The sequence below is a fragment of the Trichoderma asperellum genome, chromosome 1 (genome assembly GCF_020647865.1).
Source record: "Trichoderma asperellum chromosome 1, complete sequence".
NCBI lineage: Eukaryota > Fungi > Ascomycota > Sordariomycetes > Hypocreales > Hypocreaceae > Trichoderma > Trichoderma asperellum.
The window spans coordinates 337,261-352,371 of record NC_089415.1 but is presented as its reverse complement, the minus strand read 5'-3'; the positions used below and the strand labels follow the sequence as shown (position 1 = coordinate 352,371).

The window sequence follows — 15,111 nt, the reverse complement described above, 5'->3', positions numbered from 1 at the left end:
TGTAATACTTATAAGGCTATAAACTATTAAATATTAAAATAAATAAGCTAAATAATAAATTTAATGTTAAAAAAATAAAACCTTATAAAATTTTAAAATAAATTAAAGAAGTTAACTATAAGTTAGCCTTGCTAAATATAATAAAAATATAAAATCCAGTTTTCTATATATTATAATTTAAAAAAGCATAAATTAATAAAGAAACTAAAAGACTTATTTTAAATAAAATAACTATAGAAAATTAAAAAGAAGAATATAAAATTAAAAATATTATTACTATACACTAAAACCCTAAAATTAATAATATTAAATATTTTATTAAATAAAAGGGATACTTAGAACTTAAAAATTTATAAAAACTTATTAAATATTTTAATTCTTAGGCGCTAATAAAAAAGTTTTTTTAAATACTGGGCCTAAATTAACAAGCACTGTATTTTAATTAATTATATTAACACTGCTATTAAGCTATACATTAACTACTGCCTTTAATTTAATATACTTTAAATTATTTAATTTATTAAAAGATTAAACCCTGTAATAAAGCATTTGCTTACTTTATATATTAATTTATTAATACTGCTTCTAAAGATATAATAATTATATAAAACTTTTATTTATTTATTAAAATAATAATATTAATTATTATTAATACTTTATTAATTTTTATTGCTGTTTAAAAAATTTATGCTTAATTTAATACTTAATAATATTTAAATGTTTTTTTTTAGCTGCTAAATATTATACTAAGAAAATAAATTAATAAAACATATATTTATTAAAAACTAAAAAAATACTTACCTATAGCTAAGGAAATACTATTTTTATTATATATTTAACCTTTATAAATATATTCTAGATATTTATTATACTTTATTGCTATTTTATAAAGTAAGTTATAGGATTTATAAAAAAAATAAAGTATAATAAGGACTTTAATAGTTTTAATAATTATTATTACTGCTTTATAATAATTAATTAAGCTTTTAAAAACTAAAGAATATTATTTAAAAATACTATAAGATATTATAAAAAAATATAATTATTTATTACTAAAGGAAGGAAAAATAAAATCTTATATAGTCTTAGGCCTTAAGGATAAAACTAATAGAAGGGGGGCATTGTATTATAAATTAACTATATAAAATCCCTTTAGTATATACCTTTAGGTAAACTATAGATAAGCTAGTTAATTAAAATAAAGGAAATGTATTTTTAGTAAAATATATATCTATTTATAAAATAAAACTGTAACTTTAGGGAAGTATTTTTATTAAGTATAATATTACTTATATAAGTAATAATTATAAAATGACTTACTATATAAGATTGTTTAATATGCTTATTAAATATAGCTTAGATAGTTAGTTATTAACATAAGTATTTATATAATAACTAGATTAGACCCTTATTTAAAGTTATTAGCTATATGACTAAGACTGCTTATAAGATCCTTTGCATCTCTCTGCTAACATAAACCTAATGTTAAAGGTTTATTCCTTGGGAACTAGTTACCCTATACTAGGTATAGGAACAGAACGTTACACCTAATCTTTTGCCCCGTTTGGCTTACGGTATAACGGATCGTTGCAGAATACCCCTAGATGTTTAATTATTAAAATAAAATTCTCCCAAATGCTATTTCAATTTTCAAACAAGTTATCCTGTTTATAGTGCTATACTTTAATACATATGGTTCTGGTTATTATTAGCTGGGTAAGGATGCTTTTATAGGATACAATTAATTATCAATCTTTAGCAGGTATTAATTATAACTAGCTTTTCAGGGATGGGTATAATTTTAAATCTACATTGCAAAACAAAATCGTTTTATTGCAGAACTATTTTACATACTTTCATTGTTTATTAAAATATCCAAAAGATTGGATTCTGCGGATTCTGTTTTCTTTATTCGATGGATCGCCTTGGCTACGGTAGCGACCTGTGCTTGTGCTTCGGCAGCAGCAGGCCAAACACTAGCGCGGAGTTTTAAAGCACCCAGGTTCAAGCGAATGCTTTCCCGCAAGGCAGAATCACGAGCATCTGACGACAGCAGTGCCCAGTGGCTGAGGTGAACAATAGACGACAGCGTGAGCGCACATGTAAAGAAGTGTGTGTGTGAGAGCAGTGGTTCTCTTCGTGCAATCATGGCGCTGATGGCGTTGGCCGATGAAATCGTCTCCTTCGTGTAATAATCGACGTAGTCGTTGCCTAAGGTGCGTTGGACCGGCGCGCAGGTGTCGATTGCCTGGGCTGCTTTGGTGTTGAATCGACAAAATGGCTGGTATAGGAGTATGAGTATGGCATAGGTTATCATATATGCCTGAAACATCACCTCGTCCGGCTCACCGTCTTGCTGTAACATGTGGCGTTTGAAGCGAGGTAGATGCAGCCTCCAACTCGTAAGAAGCAATTCCAGTTCTTTTACATTAGGGTCCTCAGGGTTACATATAGGTGGTAATTGCAAAAAAGTACCGAGACTTTGACCACATATGATCAATTGAGCAAATGACGAGAATTGGTGTTCGTCTTCGTTGAAGTTTCTATCATGCAGATCCTGGAGAGACAGCGGCTTTGGAATTTCCTAGCATTAGTCGTTAGCTTGACCACAATAAATTTGGAAACCTGCTGAGTAGAACGCATAATAATGGAGTCCCATTTGTTTCACCCACCCCGGAAAGGTATTGATGTTCCTCACAAGGAAGTAACACATCAGTTGAGACGTCAAACAGTGCAAAGCTAGTTTCGCGATGTATGCCCGCAATCATGCCATCCACAATGTAGAGGTACCACCATGTTCGTCTCCAAGACTCTTCTAGGATACGAGAGCCTTGCCCATGAAGGTCTGCGAAGTTGCGTTTGTGTAAACCAATTTCTAGTGCAAGCAGCTCCACATCACTCAGTATTCTGAGGGCTTCGCGCCTCTGGCAACTGCCGTCTAATGCCACCAATAGCAGCATCATGGCCTGAACAAGAAAACCATTACGCGGCGCCTGGTCATCATATATAGAGGAATGTGCGGCGTTGTACAAATCGGTTTGGACCGTGGCGTTGATGTACAGAGAGCCCACCCACCTCATGGCCGTAACCAGGACATGCAGGCTCTTCGCGTCGTCAATTTGAGAGAGATGGCAGCGTGGAAGGACGAACGGGTTGGATGCAAATGCATGGTAATAGAATGCAGTTAAAGGTCGGTCCGGATCATTCATAATTGTCAACTGCGGCGACGAAGTCTGGTTGTAAAGCGCACTCGTATCGTATGCCGATAGCTTGTTCAGCCGGGAACTGGCTGACAATGGATGTGATTCGACTTCGTTGTCAGAGGCTTGATTGCGATTCGGCTCATTGCCGCGAGCTGCATCGACTGAAGGTCCTGGAGACGGAGGCTGATACTGCAGTCGTGATGTGCCTGCCAGTGGCAGCCGTTCCTTGCCTTGAGTCGTGGCTCGTCGAAGACGGTTGTATCCTCGTTGCGATGGAATGAAGACGCATTCTACTTGAGAAGTGACGCATCGAGCACACGGATTGGATCCACTGCATTTCAGATGTCTGCGACGCTATATTTTATTTTATAGTTCAGTATACAGGTGCTGGAGCAGAGCGGATTTGCCATAGAAAGAAGCATTGGGATCTCGCTGAAGCACCTACACATGTCAGACAGGTCTTTACAGGCAGCAACCTGGGAGCATCTGTCTGCGTCTCCGTGGTTGGGGTGACAGGTCCTTGATTGTCTTTGATATTATCTGTAGGTGTAGTTCCGGGGTTAATTGACTGGTCGACAACTGGAGACGTGGCCCAAGAGAATGTCGGGCTTAGATTTGACACTTCTGGATAATCATCTAGGATAGAGAGAAAGCTTTCCATTCCGCAAGCTCGCCTGACGGAGTTTGACAAATTGTTTTTTCTTGTTATGTTTTAATTTTATTTGTGAAAGCCGAAGAATCCCCCTCGTTTCCTTCCCTTTTTTTTTTCTGTGGCGAATACTGGCGAGGAGAGGACGGAGACCACTGATCTGAGGAGGAAGATGCTCGTTTACAGCTTGGTTGTAGATGTTTTGATTTCCAAGCTACTCCAACGTCGTTAGATGAGAGAACGTGAGAACTACGGCACTGATCGAGAACAATCCACCTGTCAAGGGCCTAGGACAAGAATCTTATTGGCGAAAGTCCGACGCCGACCTAGACACCGGGTCGCCGACCTTGGAACGGCAAAAATTCAATACACACCCCATGGTCGGCGACTAGCGCCACATCTCGAATCCACCAGCGATACCCGTGACAATATCCCTCCGAGGAATGAATGACTCGAGCCAACGAGCCTCAAAGTTCCCACAGCGTCACTGACATCATAGTTGGAATTTTTAAATTTCATTTGTACGGATGACAGTTGTTGTAAATGTCCGCGACCGATTGTCCGATGTGTATCACAAACTATAATAGGCTCTCCCGGTGTGAGCATTGCCATAGAGCGGTTGCCGTAACCTTTGATTATCCGCGAGATGATATAATTAGCACATCCTCTCCGTATACCGATTGTGCCATAACGCTTGATAGACATATTCTGACAACTGATCGTTACACCACGCATTTTTTTCAGCAGTTTTTTTACTTTTGAATCATAATCATCTTTTACGCCAGACATCATGCATCCCAACGATGGCCAAGGCAATGCGGCCGCAGATCTGGAAATGAACCGCGTTCAAAGTGCTGTATTAGCCAATGACATTGTCTCTTCGTTCGCATGGCACGACCTCAGCGTCGTTGTCAAAGACCGCCAGACAGGCCGTCAGCTGTCCATCTTAGATAAGGTGTGCGGAATAGTTAAGGCCGGAGAGGTGCTTGCTATTATGGGACCCAGTGGCTCCGGAAAGACGACTCTACTCAACGCCCTAGCGCATCGGGTGGCTGCTGCCGGGGCCACAACTTATGGGGACATCTTGGTTAATGGTTCCAAGGCATCCTTGCAAACCATTCGAGACTTGTCTAGTTACGTAGAGCAAGAAGATGCTCTGATTGGTAGCTTGACGGTTCGGGAAACAATGATGTTCGCGGCTCGCCTCTCACTTCCAGCGTGCGTCAACACCTCATGTGCCTGCACATTCGTGCGAGCCGACTGCCAGTACTTGTATTTTGTTCTCAGACGACGCTAACATACATTTGCATTTGCAGAACCGTGACTAAACGAGAAGCATTTCAGCGCGTTGACGATCTGATCGCGAGCTTCGGTTTGCAATCCCAGGCACACACAATTGTTGGCACGACTATGAAGAAGGGTCTGAGTGGAGGTCAAAAGAAACGGCTAGGAGTCGCAAGTCGCTTGGTGACAAATCCCAAGATTCTCTTTCTCGACGAGCCAACGAGCGGGTTGGACTCCGCTCTTAGTCTTGAGGTTTGCACTTATATCAAGGATATTGGCCGCAGGCACAATGTAAGTCACCTTCAACGACGCTAGTTCACGTAACCTCCGCAATCGTTGCTAATCAAGCTCTGCTTTTGTCTTGCAGCTAGTAATTGTGGCATCGATCCACCAGCCGTCGTCGGCAACATTTTTGCAATTTGATTCACTCTGTCTTCTATCTGGAGGACGTACCTGTTACTTTGGTCCGATCTCTGCCGCGACTGCATATTTTACCAGCATCGGGCACTCAATCCCTGCTGAGACAAACCCGGCCGAGTTCTTCCTAGACTTGATTAATACAGACCTGGATAAAAACGGAGAGATTCGCCGTCGAACTGATCACATCTGTCAATCTTGGGCTGCATCTGAGAGTCAGAAGCGCCTTGAACTCGTCGTGCAGAAATCTCGAGAAGCTGCTTCAAAAGATATATTGCATTACTCTGTCGAACGGTCCAGTCCGTGGAATGTTCCGATTGTGCTGCTTCATAGGTCATGGATAAAGTCATACCGCGATATTATGGCATACAGCATCCGTATCGTTATGTATCTTGGTCTTGCTATCCTCATGGGCACCGTTTTTCTCCAATTCAACGCAGAGCAAAAATATGTGCAGCCCTATATTAACGCTATCTTTTTCGGTAGTGCTTTTATGTCCTTTATGGCCGTTGCCTACGTGCCAGCTTTTCTGGAAGATGTCAGTACCTTCAAGCAGGAGCGAGCCAACGGCCTGGTCGGGCCTTTGGCGTTTATGATGTCCAACTTTATCATTGGTCTCCCATTTCTCTTTATTATTACAACAATCTTTTCGGTCGTTGTATATTGGCTTATTGGTTTCCGCTCTAATGCATCGACTTTCTTTATGTGGGTCTTATGGCTCTTCCTGGATCTGGTGGCTGCGGAGTCTCTTGTTGTTCTTGTTTCCTCTCTCTTCAATGTCTTTGTTGTTGCTCTGGCTATTACGGCCTTTGCTAACGGTCTTTGGATGTGTGTTGATGGGTTTCTGGTGCCGATGAGTATTCTAAACCCTTTTTGGAAGTATGTCTTTCATTATATCGACTATCAGGCCTATGTCTTTCAAGGGATGATGGTCAATGAGTTCCAACATCGCCAATACGACTGCGCCGAGCCTTCTCCCGGCCAGTACCAGTGCGCATATCCAAGTAATCTGAACTCTGAGGGAAAGTTCCAAGGTACCGATGTTCTCCAACTGTTCAGTATTAGTACCGGACTTCAAGGAACATGGATTGGTATTATGATTGGTATAATTGCTGGCTACCGAATCCTAGCTTATTTAGCTCTATTACTACATAAGTAAAAGTACAGCTAGACTTTAACAGCCATTGCCCAACAATCCACTGTTTCAAGCTTATACTTTTTGCATCTGTGTTAAGATGAAGTTCGATCCCCCCGTTACCCTGAATGTTGTGCCCATAACAGCATGTCCATTGATGGTGAAGGAAGACTGTTCGGCTGGTACCCGCAGAGGGGTAGGCACTGTTACAATTCCAGTGCTGTCGGCCGGCGCGTCGACCTCCATGCTTAACAAGCCAGCGTCGCCGAACCTCCACGTAACCTTGATGCTCCCGTTCGGAGTAGGTACGGTGCCATTAGCCATCTCAAGTCCGAGAGTCACCGGCGCAATTACAAATCGCTTCCAGCCTGGCTGACTCGGCCGCACGCCCAAAACATATCTGGTCAGCTCCGCAGTGGGCCCGGCAGCCCAGCCGTGACACAAACTCGTCGGAAGCCCTAGCCCAGGCCGTCCCTCGGGATCCAGAGTCTCCCAAAACGTACCAGTGTAATTGACATTTGCTATATCTGCCATAGGGCGCCAGAGATTGTGAAGCAATTCAAGAGACACTTCACTAGCATTGGAGGCTAAGACAGCTCGCAAATGGTATGCAGATGCATATGGGCTGATGGACGGATGGAAACCAGCAGATATCGCACCGCTTGAGAAGGAATGCGGTCCAACAGGGGTCATAAGGTCTGCTGATAGTGTGGAAAGAATGGTCTCTGTAGAGTGGCTGGAATTCTTGTTGACGCCAGCCAAGATGGCTATCGCATTGGAGTCTTGCGCAAACGCAGTCTTGAGGCCCTCAGATATGTAGTAAGCCTTCAAATGGTCACTCCACAGCTGCGTGTCGATGGCCTCGCGCAGCTTCTCTAGACGGCTTTGATATACCGTCGAGTCAACACCGCCATCAGTAAGGATGACCAAGCTCTCTTGTAGAGCATAGGCGTATAAAACATTAAACTTGGTGACAACGCCGGATTGTGGCGGGTCGTAGTAATTCCAATCTCCGCCGAAAGAAACGTCAGACAGGTTAAATAGTCCATTTTCAAGTGTTTGCGAATCTGCCCAGTCAAGCATCTTCTTAATCTTCGGGGCCCATGTTGTTGCGAATGCGGTGTCACCAGTATGCATATATGTTGAAGCGACAGCCGTCAAGAAGTTGAACGAATACCCGATCAAGCCGGTAATATTCGTATTAATACCACTCACGAGAGGTTTTTGCTGGATCTTGGCAGGCGGGATAAAGAAACCCGGCGTCGCCTGATAGGGTCCGAGAAGGTTAAGCGATCCGAGAATGGACTCCACATTGTGAGTGCTTGCCAGCGCTGCTCCACTAGCGATATCAAGGTCTCCAGTGTAAGCAATACGATCACGCCGAGAGCCATCGACAACAGCGGCGTTGGGGTAAGTCCCCATAAAGAAGTCCGAGAGGAAGCTGGAGTCTGTCATGGCATGAGAGTAAATCTCGTCTCCAGTAGGCGTTGTCAGTGAAAAGTCTCGAAAGACAGCACGTTGGCCAAAGGAAGCGCCAAGGCCGGCAGAACCAAAGAATCGCGACATTTGCGAGAGCTGCAGCACAGGAATGCCATCGATAGAAACTCTGACATCTGTGACTGCCACAGCGGCGTGAGGTTGGACGGTAGTTGGGCTTCATGCAACGTTTGGTTAATCGTTGTGGATCCTACATAGGCGGCAATGTGCTTGTTGATAACGTCACAAGAGATGTAAATACCGGAGTTCAAGGTATCCGACAGGACGGTGAAGCCGAAACCGTCAACAACTGGTTTAACCTTAAAGTCGACATTGTAATTCAAGAGTTGTGCGGCGGCCGCACTCCCGAGAACCTGCGGGGCGAGACTGTCCACGGAAGCTCCCTCTGAAGTGACCTTCCAAAAGTCCGGGATGCTACCCTTGGGAATCTCGGTCATCTGAATCGTGCGAGCGCCAACCTTCCAAATAGCATCAATCTTGTTATCTGCGCTGTGAAAGGAGCCGGGAAGTTGCATGATTGCAGTGGTGTCGATTGTCGGACGCACGCCGACATTTCTGAGCTTCAGGACGCCAGTGGAAGAAAGATTAAGCTTCTGGTATCGAAAAGCACCTTGGATGAGGCGATTTGAAATGTGACCTGGCCCGGTTATACGATATCGGTTGACCCGATAAGTATCCATCGCTGCTGAGAGGGGAAGGGGCCCATCCGATTAGAATAATTAATTCATTAGATGGGAACGAATCGAATGGAAGAGGATGGGTGAATTATACCATATAGACGCTTAAAGCAGCACGACTTTCCCCGTACGTGATCTCGAAGTTAGAGGTATCTCCATCAACTGATACAACCTCGAAAGCCGGGATGCCCTCTACGCTGTACCTATAATCAAGTATCTGGACTGTAGGAGAATTGTGTGTTGAGTCCAAGGTAATCACATCGTCTGAAGTGGAAATAAAATTGGGAGTGAAGCCAGCATTCGTGGTGGCCCGCTGATCCTGTCGCTGTACAGGCTCCAGAACGGCTCGAGCCTGACCAAGGGGAAGCAGCGCCAGGCTCAACCATATGGAATTTAGCCACATGCTACCGTTCGCGAGAAATAAAGACAGCTGAAAACTTTAAAAAAAAAGACTATAATGACGAGAAAGTGTGCTCGAAGAGGTCTATTACAGGGGAAGAGGAATATGAAAATCATAATATACCTATATACTTCCCCGGGCGGCATAAATTACTAAATTCTATCGCACAGGGGCAGATCTGCTAATTAGGATGAAGCTTAACGCCTAAAGCGAGCGATGCCGAGGAATACGAAATGTTCGGATTTCTTGCGAGCCCCTATGTGGCTACGCATAGGTCGCCGACTTAGCCAAGCCACATTAACATACATGCGACTGGCAGGCTAAGGGAGCCTTATACGGGGCCAATCTATCGTCAACCTTGTGGAATGCGTGCGAGGGAGATGGACCCAAAAAATTGGCGTAGCTTGAAAATGATTGTCCAATAATTTCATCTGCATGTACCGCAAATGAGCTCAAATAAAAGGGAGATACATATATTGTACATAGGCTAACTGGCCTAATTATTCTCTATAGGCATATGGCCAAGACCCTAAAGGAATTTAGCATCTCGAGCCACGATCAGACATTGCAAGGGCTAGGTCATGCGATAAAAATACTTCGTACAAGAATAAACCCACTTACAATACTATAAAGAATCATCAAATGCCTCTGCCAGGGTAGTTTTGCAGACAATGACACATGTATTGGTTGCTATCCAATATGCTTATCAAAAACAATTGATGTAATAACGAAGAACCCGAAAACGATAATTTTTATAAACAGGCCGATTACAATAATCTTTTCCCATAGGTGATATAATTCAAGAGTACCAGCAGCCTGAATGCCCTCCACCAGCAGCCTGGAGAGTGAAAGAAATAATATCTTCTAAGACAAAACCCTTTGCAAGTAGATGCACTGAGATGAGAGAGGTGTGATGAGCGTGTTGCGAGAATGACACATCCGAGAATCATATAAAAAGAAGCGGCAAAGAGTGCAGGAGCAATAAGAATGAGGATAGCCTGAATAGAATAAACTAAGACGGAGTTAGTGTTGAAATGAGAGATAATACGCCCGCAGTATCCGATAGTTTGGCCTAGAAGATCAAAAGTCAGTGAGGTTGAGGGGATTGCTTCTTTTTCATTTATAGTGCAATACTGAACACAATCCACCAATTGTAAAGGCAATGCAATAGTGGACTTGTGCCTAATTAATTTGAGCAACTGCCTGTAGTTGAGGTGAGGAAAACCACGGATGCGACAATCGCCGCCGGTAGTGAATGAGTGTATTGGTAGAGTTTGAAATCAATTGTATTCAAGCCACTGTTGCTATCCGCCATCGTCACTTTCGTTCGAATATGTCGTAGCTGCAGAGCATTCAAGGAGTTAATATATTTTGCTTCGGATCGGGCAACTTTGAGCCTTTCACAGATGTTTTTTGCGCCAGCGAAGTTAGACAAGAACGATGCACATGATATTGGTGAGTTAGAGCTTATATTTAAGCAATTGGTGGTGAGCACAATGAAGAAATGAACAACTGGGCTGGGATGTTCCCGCATTTCCTTTGACGCACTTCGTCGTCAACTATTTATTTATGTGTATCAACTGTTTACCACGAGAATCCGATACAGCTGGATACCGACCAATTGCTTTTGCTCGGATTCTATCTTAAACTCGGACACTACTAGCGTACTATTATACGGCGGATCCGTTGTATTACACCACTTTTTATCCATGCACACTCCCCGGCATCATAAATAGGTATCAATTTTGCAGTTCTACTGGGCACGAGCAATATTCTAATCAAAGATTAGCAAAAGTACTAAACTTCTTTAAATGTCAAGGAATACTACTTGAAAGCAAAAAAAGAATTTAAAATAGTATATATTTTAACCACACTAACAAATAAAAACAAAATAATGATTTTAAGAAAAAGTCATAAGAGGGCCGAATCGATTCATGAATTACCTAGCTGATTCAATAATTAAGACTGTGCGATGCTCTATTGGGGTATCGGACTTATCACAGCTAAGGAATTGGTCAAACAAATTGTTACAATGTATCACACTACGAACTTAAATAGTTATGTGAACAGTATCTCTCTTGTGCAACGTATGCAATTGAGGGCGTTCATGAGGATCAGATAGCAAATGGCATGCGCGCGGATGATGCTGCCGTTAGGGTGGTATTACAGCCAAACCTGCCAAACTTGCGGCCCAAAGTCCCGTTAAAATGACCAGACTTTTTCCTTCTAATACAGCCATACCTAATTGACCAACATTGCAACATCTAGATCGATCGCCATCCAAAAGAGTATCTACGGTGTCCCTCCACAGACTCTCTTTCGCCAAACTTACGCCCTGTTTAGAAATTTGGCCGAGAATAGTTCTTTGTTTTGTGGCTGGCGCCGTCCAGATAGTAACCTGACAAGTCTATGCCATGGATTAACAGATGAGACCTATTTTGCCAATCTAACAAATCGCATACCTTGTGATCCAGCTCCAATTGTGCTATACTCTGGTCGTGAACATAAATGAAGAATAAGTCTTGACCATGTTTTGCGATGTTGCAGTGTAAATTGGCAGTCCATACGGCGTCCAGCAATTTCTTACCACTGTCCATTGACTTGGAGTAAGAACCAGCTGAAACAATGCCTTGAAATGTGGATGACGCCATGTCGGACGAGGATTCATCATTGGAGGAGATAACGTCTCGTGTGAGGATTATGGAAGGAGTTCGCTGGCCATGATTTCCAAAATTCCCGATGTCTCGCGAGAGCATTGAGGACCAGGTGTTGACAGAGAAGAAGTTAAAGGTTTCGTACAGTGCACCACTTCCGTCAAAACCTTGCAGCTGCAGAATCATAACCGGTCGTATAACTACGTGTCCACCAGCTGGTGGGAGCACCACACGGTAGTTTTCAGCAGCAGCAACGTCTTCGCTCAAGAGAGACATTAGTAATCGTATGTGTAATTTAAAATATGACGTGACGAAAGTGAACGAGATAACAATTCAAATGTCGGTTGACACTAATTATATATGTGATAAATGGGGCTTTAAATGTTATGATATGTTCCTACATAGTTCTATGGAAACGTGGGTGTAGAACAAACCCCGGAGCCAGGGCCATGCGTAGAATATCTCCAGTCCTGTATGGACTCTATGAGGGCCTATTGCACAACTCCCCACTCTCCTTCGTATTTCAGCTCATGCCGTTGCAAAATCTCGGGTTTATTCGTAAATCTCGTACCTGCTGTCCACCAAACACAGGAGCTAGCCAGCTAGTCCAATCAATGCATGTCGTTGGCATCTAGACCCACAGTTCTTCTTATTCATACCCAGCTCCTACAATTCTATCTCTATTGTGCTCTCTCTCTCTTATCTTGCTGTCTTTCTTTGACTTTCTTCTTCCACCCCTTTTGTTTTCTTTAGGAGGAGGGATTTATTGCATTGACCGCTTGCCGACATCATATGGCTTGATTGCTTCCTATGTTTGACTTGCCCTTAACCCTTGAATCATTTCAGCAAGTCTCACTTGTTTATGCTGTAGTAAGCTGTCAGGCAGAGCACCTAGATAGTATGAATAATCAATCCTACTCGTGTGTAGTTAGCAAAATTGTGCGCATCATTCCGAATTGGCTTGGCTCTGACTAGTTTAATAGCCAGACTCGGCCGGTTTGGAACAAAATATGTGTAATCAATAGGGACGCTCGACTATTATAACTCCGTACCTTGTAACAGCGATTAATAACGCTATATCACCTCATTTGGCTTTCCGCTGACTATGAATATGGAAGCGCAAGCATATGTATTGTACTGCATACATTTATTTTTATTTTTATCTCTAGTTTTGCCCAACGTCGTAAACACGACTCTCTCTGGCCTGCGACTTCGTGCTGAACTGGTCCTGTCATGTAATTAAATTTATTTCATAGATCATCACACACTAATAATAAAGTCCTAAATTCTAGGCTAAATCTCGCTCTCTCTATTTATTCCCATGCTTTGGATAAACAATTGCACGGTATTCTTGAACACATAGCGGCCCAATCTCTTAGACTCTCTTGAACTTAAAGGCAGTATATCCGGTATCCAAGCAGGCGTATTTGATATCCAAAAAGGTAGGGCTTGTAAAGGGAAGTTCTTACACTTTTAGCGACTATAATACAGGGTTTTCCATTATAATACAGGACTTACAAACTGTATTATAAAGCTTTTCTACTATAATATCTCGCTTACGCACCGTATTACAGTGCTTATCTAATATAATATAATATTGACTTACTATATTATAGCACTAATTTACTGTAATATAGCGCTTGTTTTCCAACAGCCATTTGACTTAAGTATTAATATGCTAGTTAACTAGTGGCTGTGGCTTAATTTATATAATAATTGAGATATAAAGGTTCTGTTAAGGAATGCCTATCAAGCTGTTTGCCCAGGCTTTAAATAATACAAGCGTAGCGGTAGCTAAGTTTAAGCCTTATATATTAAAGGCAGGCAACTATCAAGGTACATTATCATAAAAAACAGTTTCCAAAAGCTACCTATTACAAGATTTATAAAAGGCAAACCTATTGCAAGGAGACTTTCAGACACTGCTAATTTATCTCAAATTCATAGCCGAAAGGTATCTATATTATCTTTCAGTAGAGGGTATTTCAACAGTAAGATTCCAGCTTCCAGGAGGTTTATTCTGATATAATAGAGCTTAAAGCCTATTCCTGGACTATATCTGATGCAATCCTTTGTTTACCTTTGGAATTTATATGCGATATTAAATACACCAATTGTAACCATCCGTTGTAGTAGTGCAGGACATGTTGACTCGGGTTGTTATTACCTTGCATACATCCCCTCTTTTACTATCAGGCATTATTTCTTCGCAGTTTCACAAGTCGAGCTAGAAAGCGGAGAAATAGGTATTGTGTCAGTTTGATTACAAGCTTCAGATCTGGAATGCAAAATCATGTAGACCCAATTTTAGCACCTAGTCCTGCAAAGGATAATAGTTAGTGCCGCCCATTATCCAATCGCCTAGAATAAGACAGAGCAGGTCTAGATAGCTAATGGCCGAAAGCGACGTCACTCTTACCCCTTCAATGCTGCGTCTGCGATAGCATTAGCCAGATCCTCTTTCAAGTCTGCCATATCCTCAATGCTAATGCTAAGTCAGATCAAATCATCAAACACCCCGACTTGATCTCTCACTCCTGAGTCATACATACAAGGACATCACAGGGCTCTCAACACCTCCGAGTCTCTCAGCCAAGGCGAATACTTCATTCTCTTATAAAACCAAGAAGCTACATAACCTCCACCATATATCCAGAAGGATATCTTATAGGGCAGGAATTGTACACCTCCAGGGAAAAATAACGCCGTGGCGTTTGGTGGAATAGTAAAGCAGGGTCTATGACTAGAGCCACCAGACTTTAGCGTGCTACCCCGCTTTAGCACTTTAGAGCCCAGTTCTTAATGCATATCTGGATCTGGGTCTGGATCTGCTCTGAAGATTTAACACCTTTACAACTGGCACATAGGCTGGTAGGAGCTATAGAATTCCTGTATATCTTTTTGCAATATTATCCTGGTCTAACAACTCAAAGTCGATTTCACTACCCGTGCTTTACTTTATTAATTCTACTATATGAAGCGCGTAGAGCTTACATTTAAAATGAAGTTGAATATTATTATCAGCACCTTCCTACGTTCATCTTCCATTCTAGCACAAAGCCTGCCGGGCCTACCCACCTGCGCTGTAAGTCCTGTAAGTCCGTCAGCGCTACTATTAGCATATGCTAATTTAGCTGGTAGCAAACGTGCGCTCTTGATGCAATGGCAGCGACAGGGTGCGCTGTAACTGATGCT

The 15,111-nt window shown here is 42.2% G+C and overlaps 4 protein-coding genes across 4 annotated transcripts; 1 reads left to right on the top strand and 3 right to left on the bottom strand.

Moving 5' to 3' along the window:
* Nucleotides 1-1,799: 1,799 nt before the first annotated feature.
* TrAFT101_000065 (uncharacterized protein) lies at nucleotides 1,800-4,177 on the bottom strand. The gene is made up of 3 exons (XM_024902124.2): nucleotides 3,649-4,177; nucleotides 2,673-3,557; nucleotides 1,800-2,584 (listed from the first exon to the last, which is right to left on the bottom strand). Exons 1-3 carry the CDS (start codon nucleotides 3,862-3,864, stop codon nucleotides 1,847-1,849), a joined length of 1,839 nt encoding a protein of 612 aa, XP_024755774.2. The 5' UTR covers nucleotides 3,865-4,177; the 3' UTR covers nucleotides 1,800-1,846.
* A 419-nt stretch (nucleotides 4,178-4,596) lies between these two features.
* On the top strand, nucleotides 4,597-7,682 carry TrAFT101_000064 (uncharacterized protein). Its single transcript, XM_024901270.2, has 3 exons — nucleotides 4,597-5,070; nucleotides 5,169-5,427; nucleotides 5,504-7,682. Exons 1-3 carry the CDS (start codon nucleotides 4,643-4,645, stop codon nucleotides 6,710-6,712), a joined length of 1,896 nt encoding a protein of 631 aa, XP_024755773.1. The 5' UTR covers nucleotides 4,597-4,642; the 3' UTR covers nucleotides 6,713-7,682.
* TrAFT101_000063 (uncharacterized protein) lies at nucleotides 6,662-9,131 on the bottom strand. The gene is made up of 2 exons (XM_066125907.1): nucleotides 8,427-9,131; nucleotides 6,662-8,307 (listed from the first exon to the last, which is right to left on the bottom strand). The coding sequence occupies exons 1-2, from the start codon at nucleotides 8,863-8,865 to the stop codon at nucleotides 6,764-6,766; spliced, it is 1,983 nt and encodes a 660-aa protein (XP_065982004.1). The 5' UTR covers nucleotides 8,866-9,131; the 3' UTR covers nucleotides 6,662-6,763.
* Nucleotides 9,132-11,601: 2,470 nt separating this feature from the next.
* TrAFT101_000062 (uncharacterized protein) lies at nucleotides 11,602-12,192 on the bottom strand (the record flags this gene model as incomplete). The annotated part of the gene is made up of 1 exon (XM_066125906.1): nucleotides 11,602-12,192. The coding sequence occupies one exon, from the start codon at nucleotides 12,190-12,192 to the stop codon at nucleotides 11,602-11,604; it is 591 nt and encodes a 196-aa protein (XP_065982003.1).
* Between the last annotated feature and the right edge of the window lie 2,919 nt (nucleotides 12,193-15,111).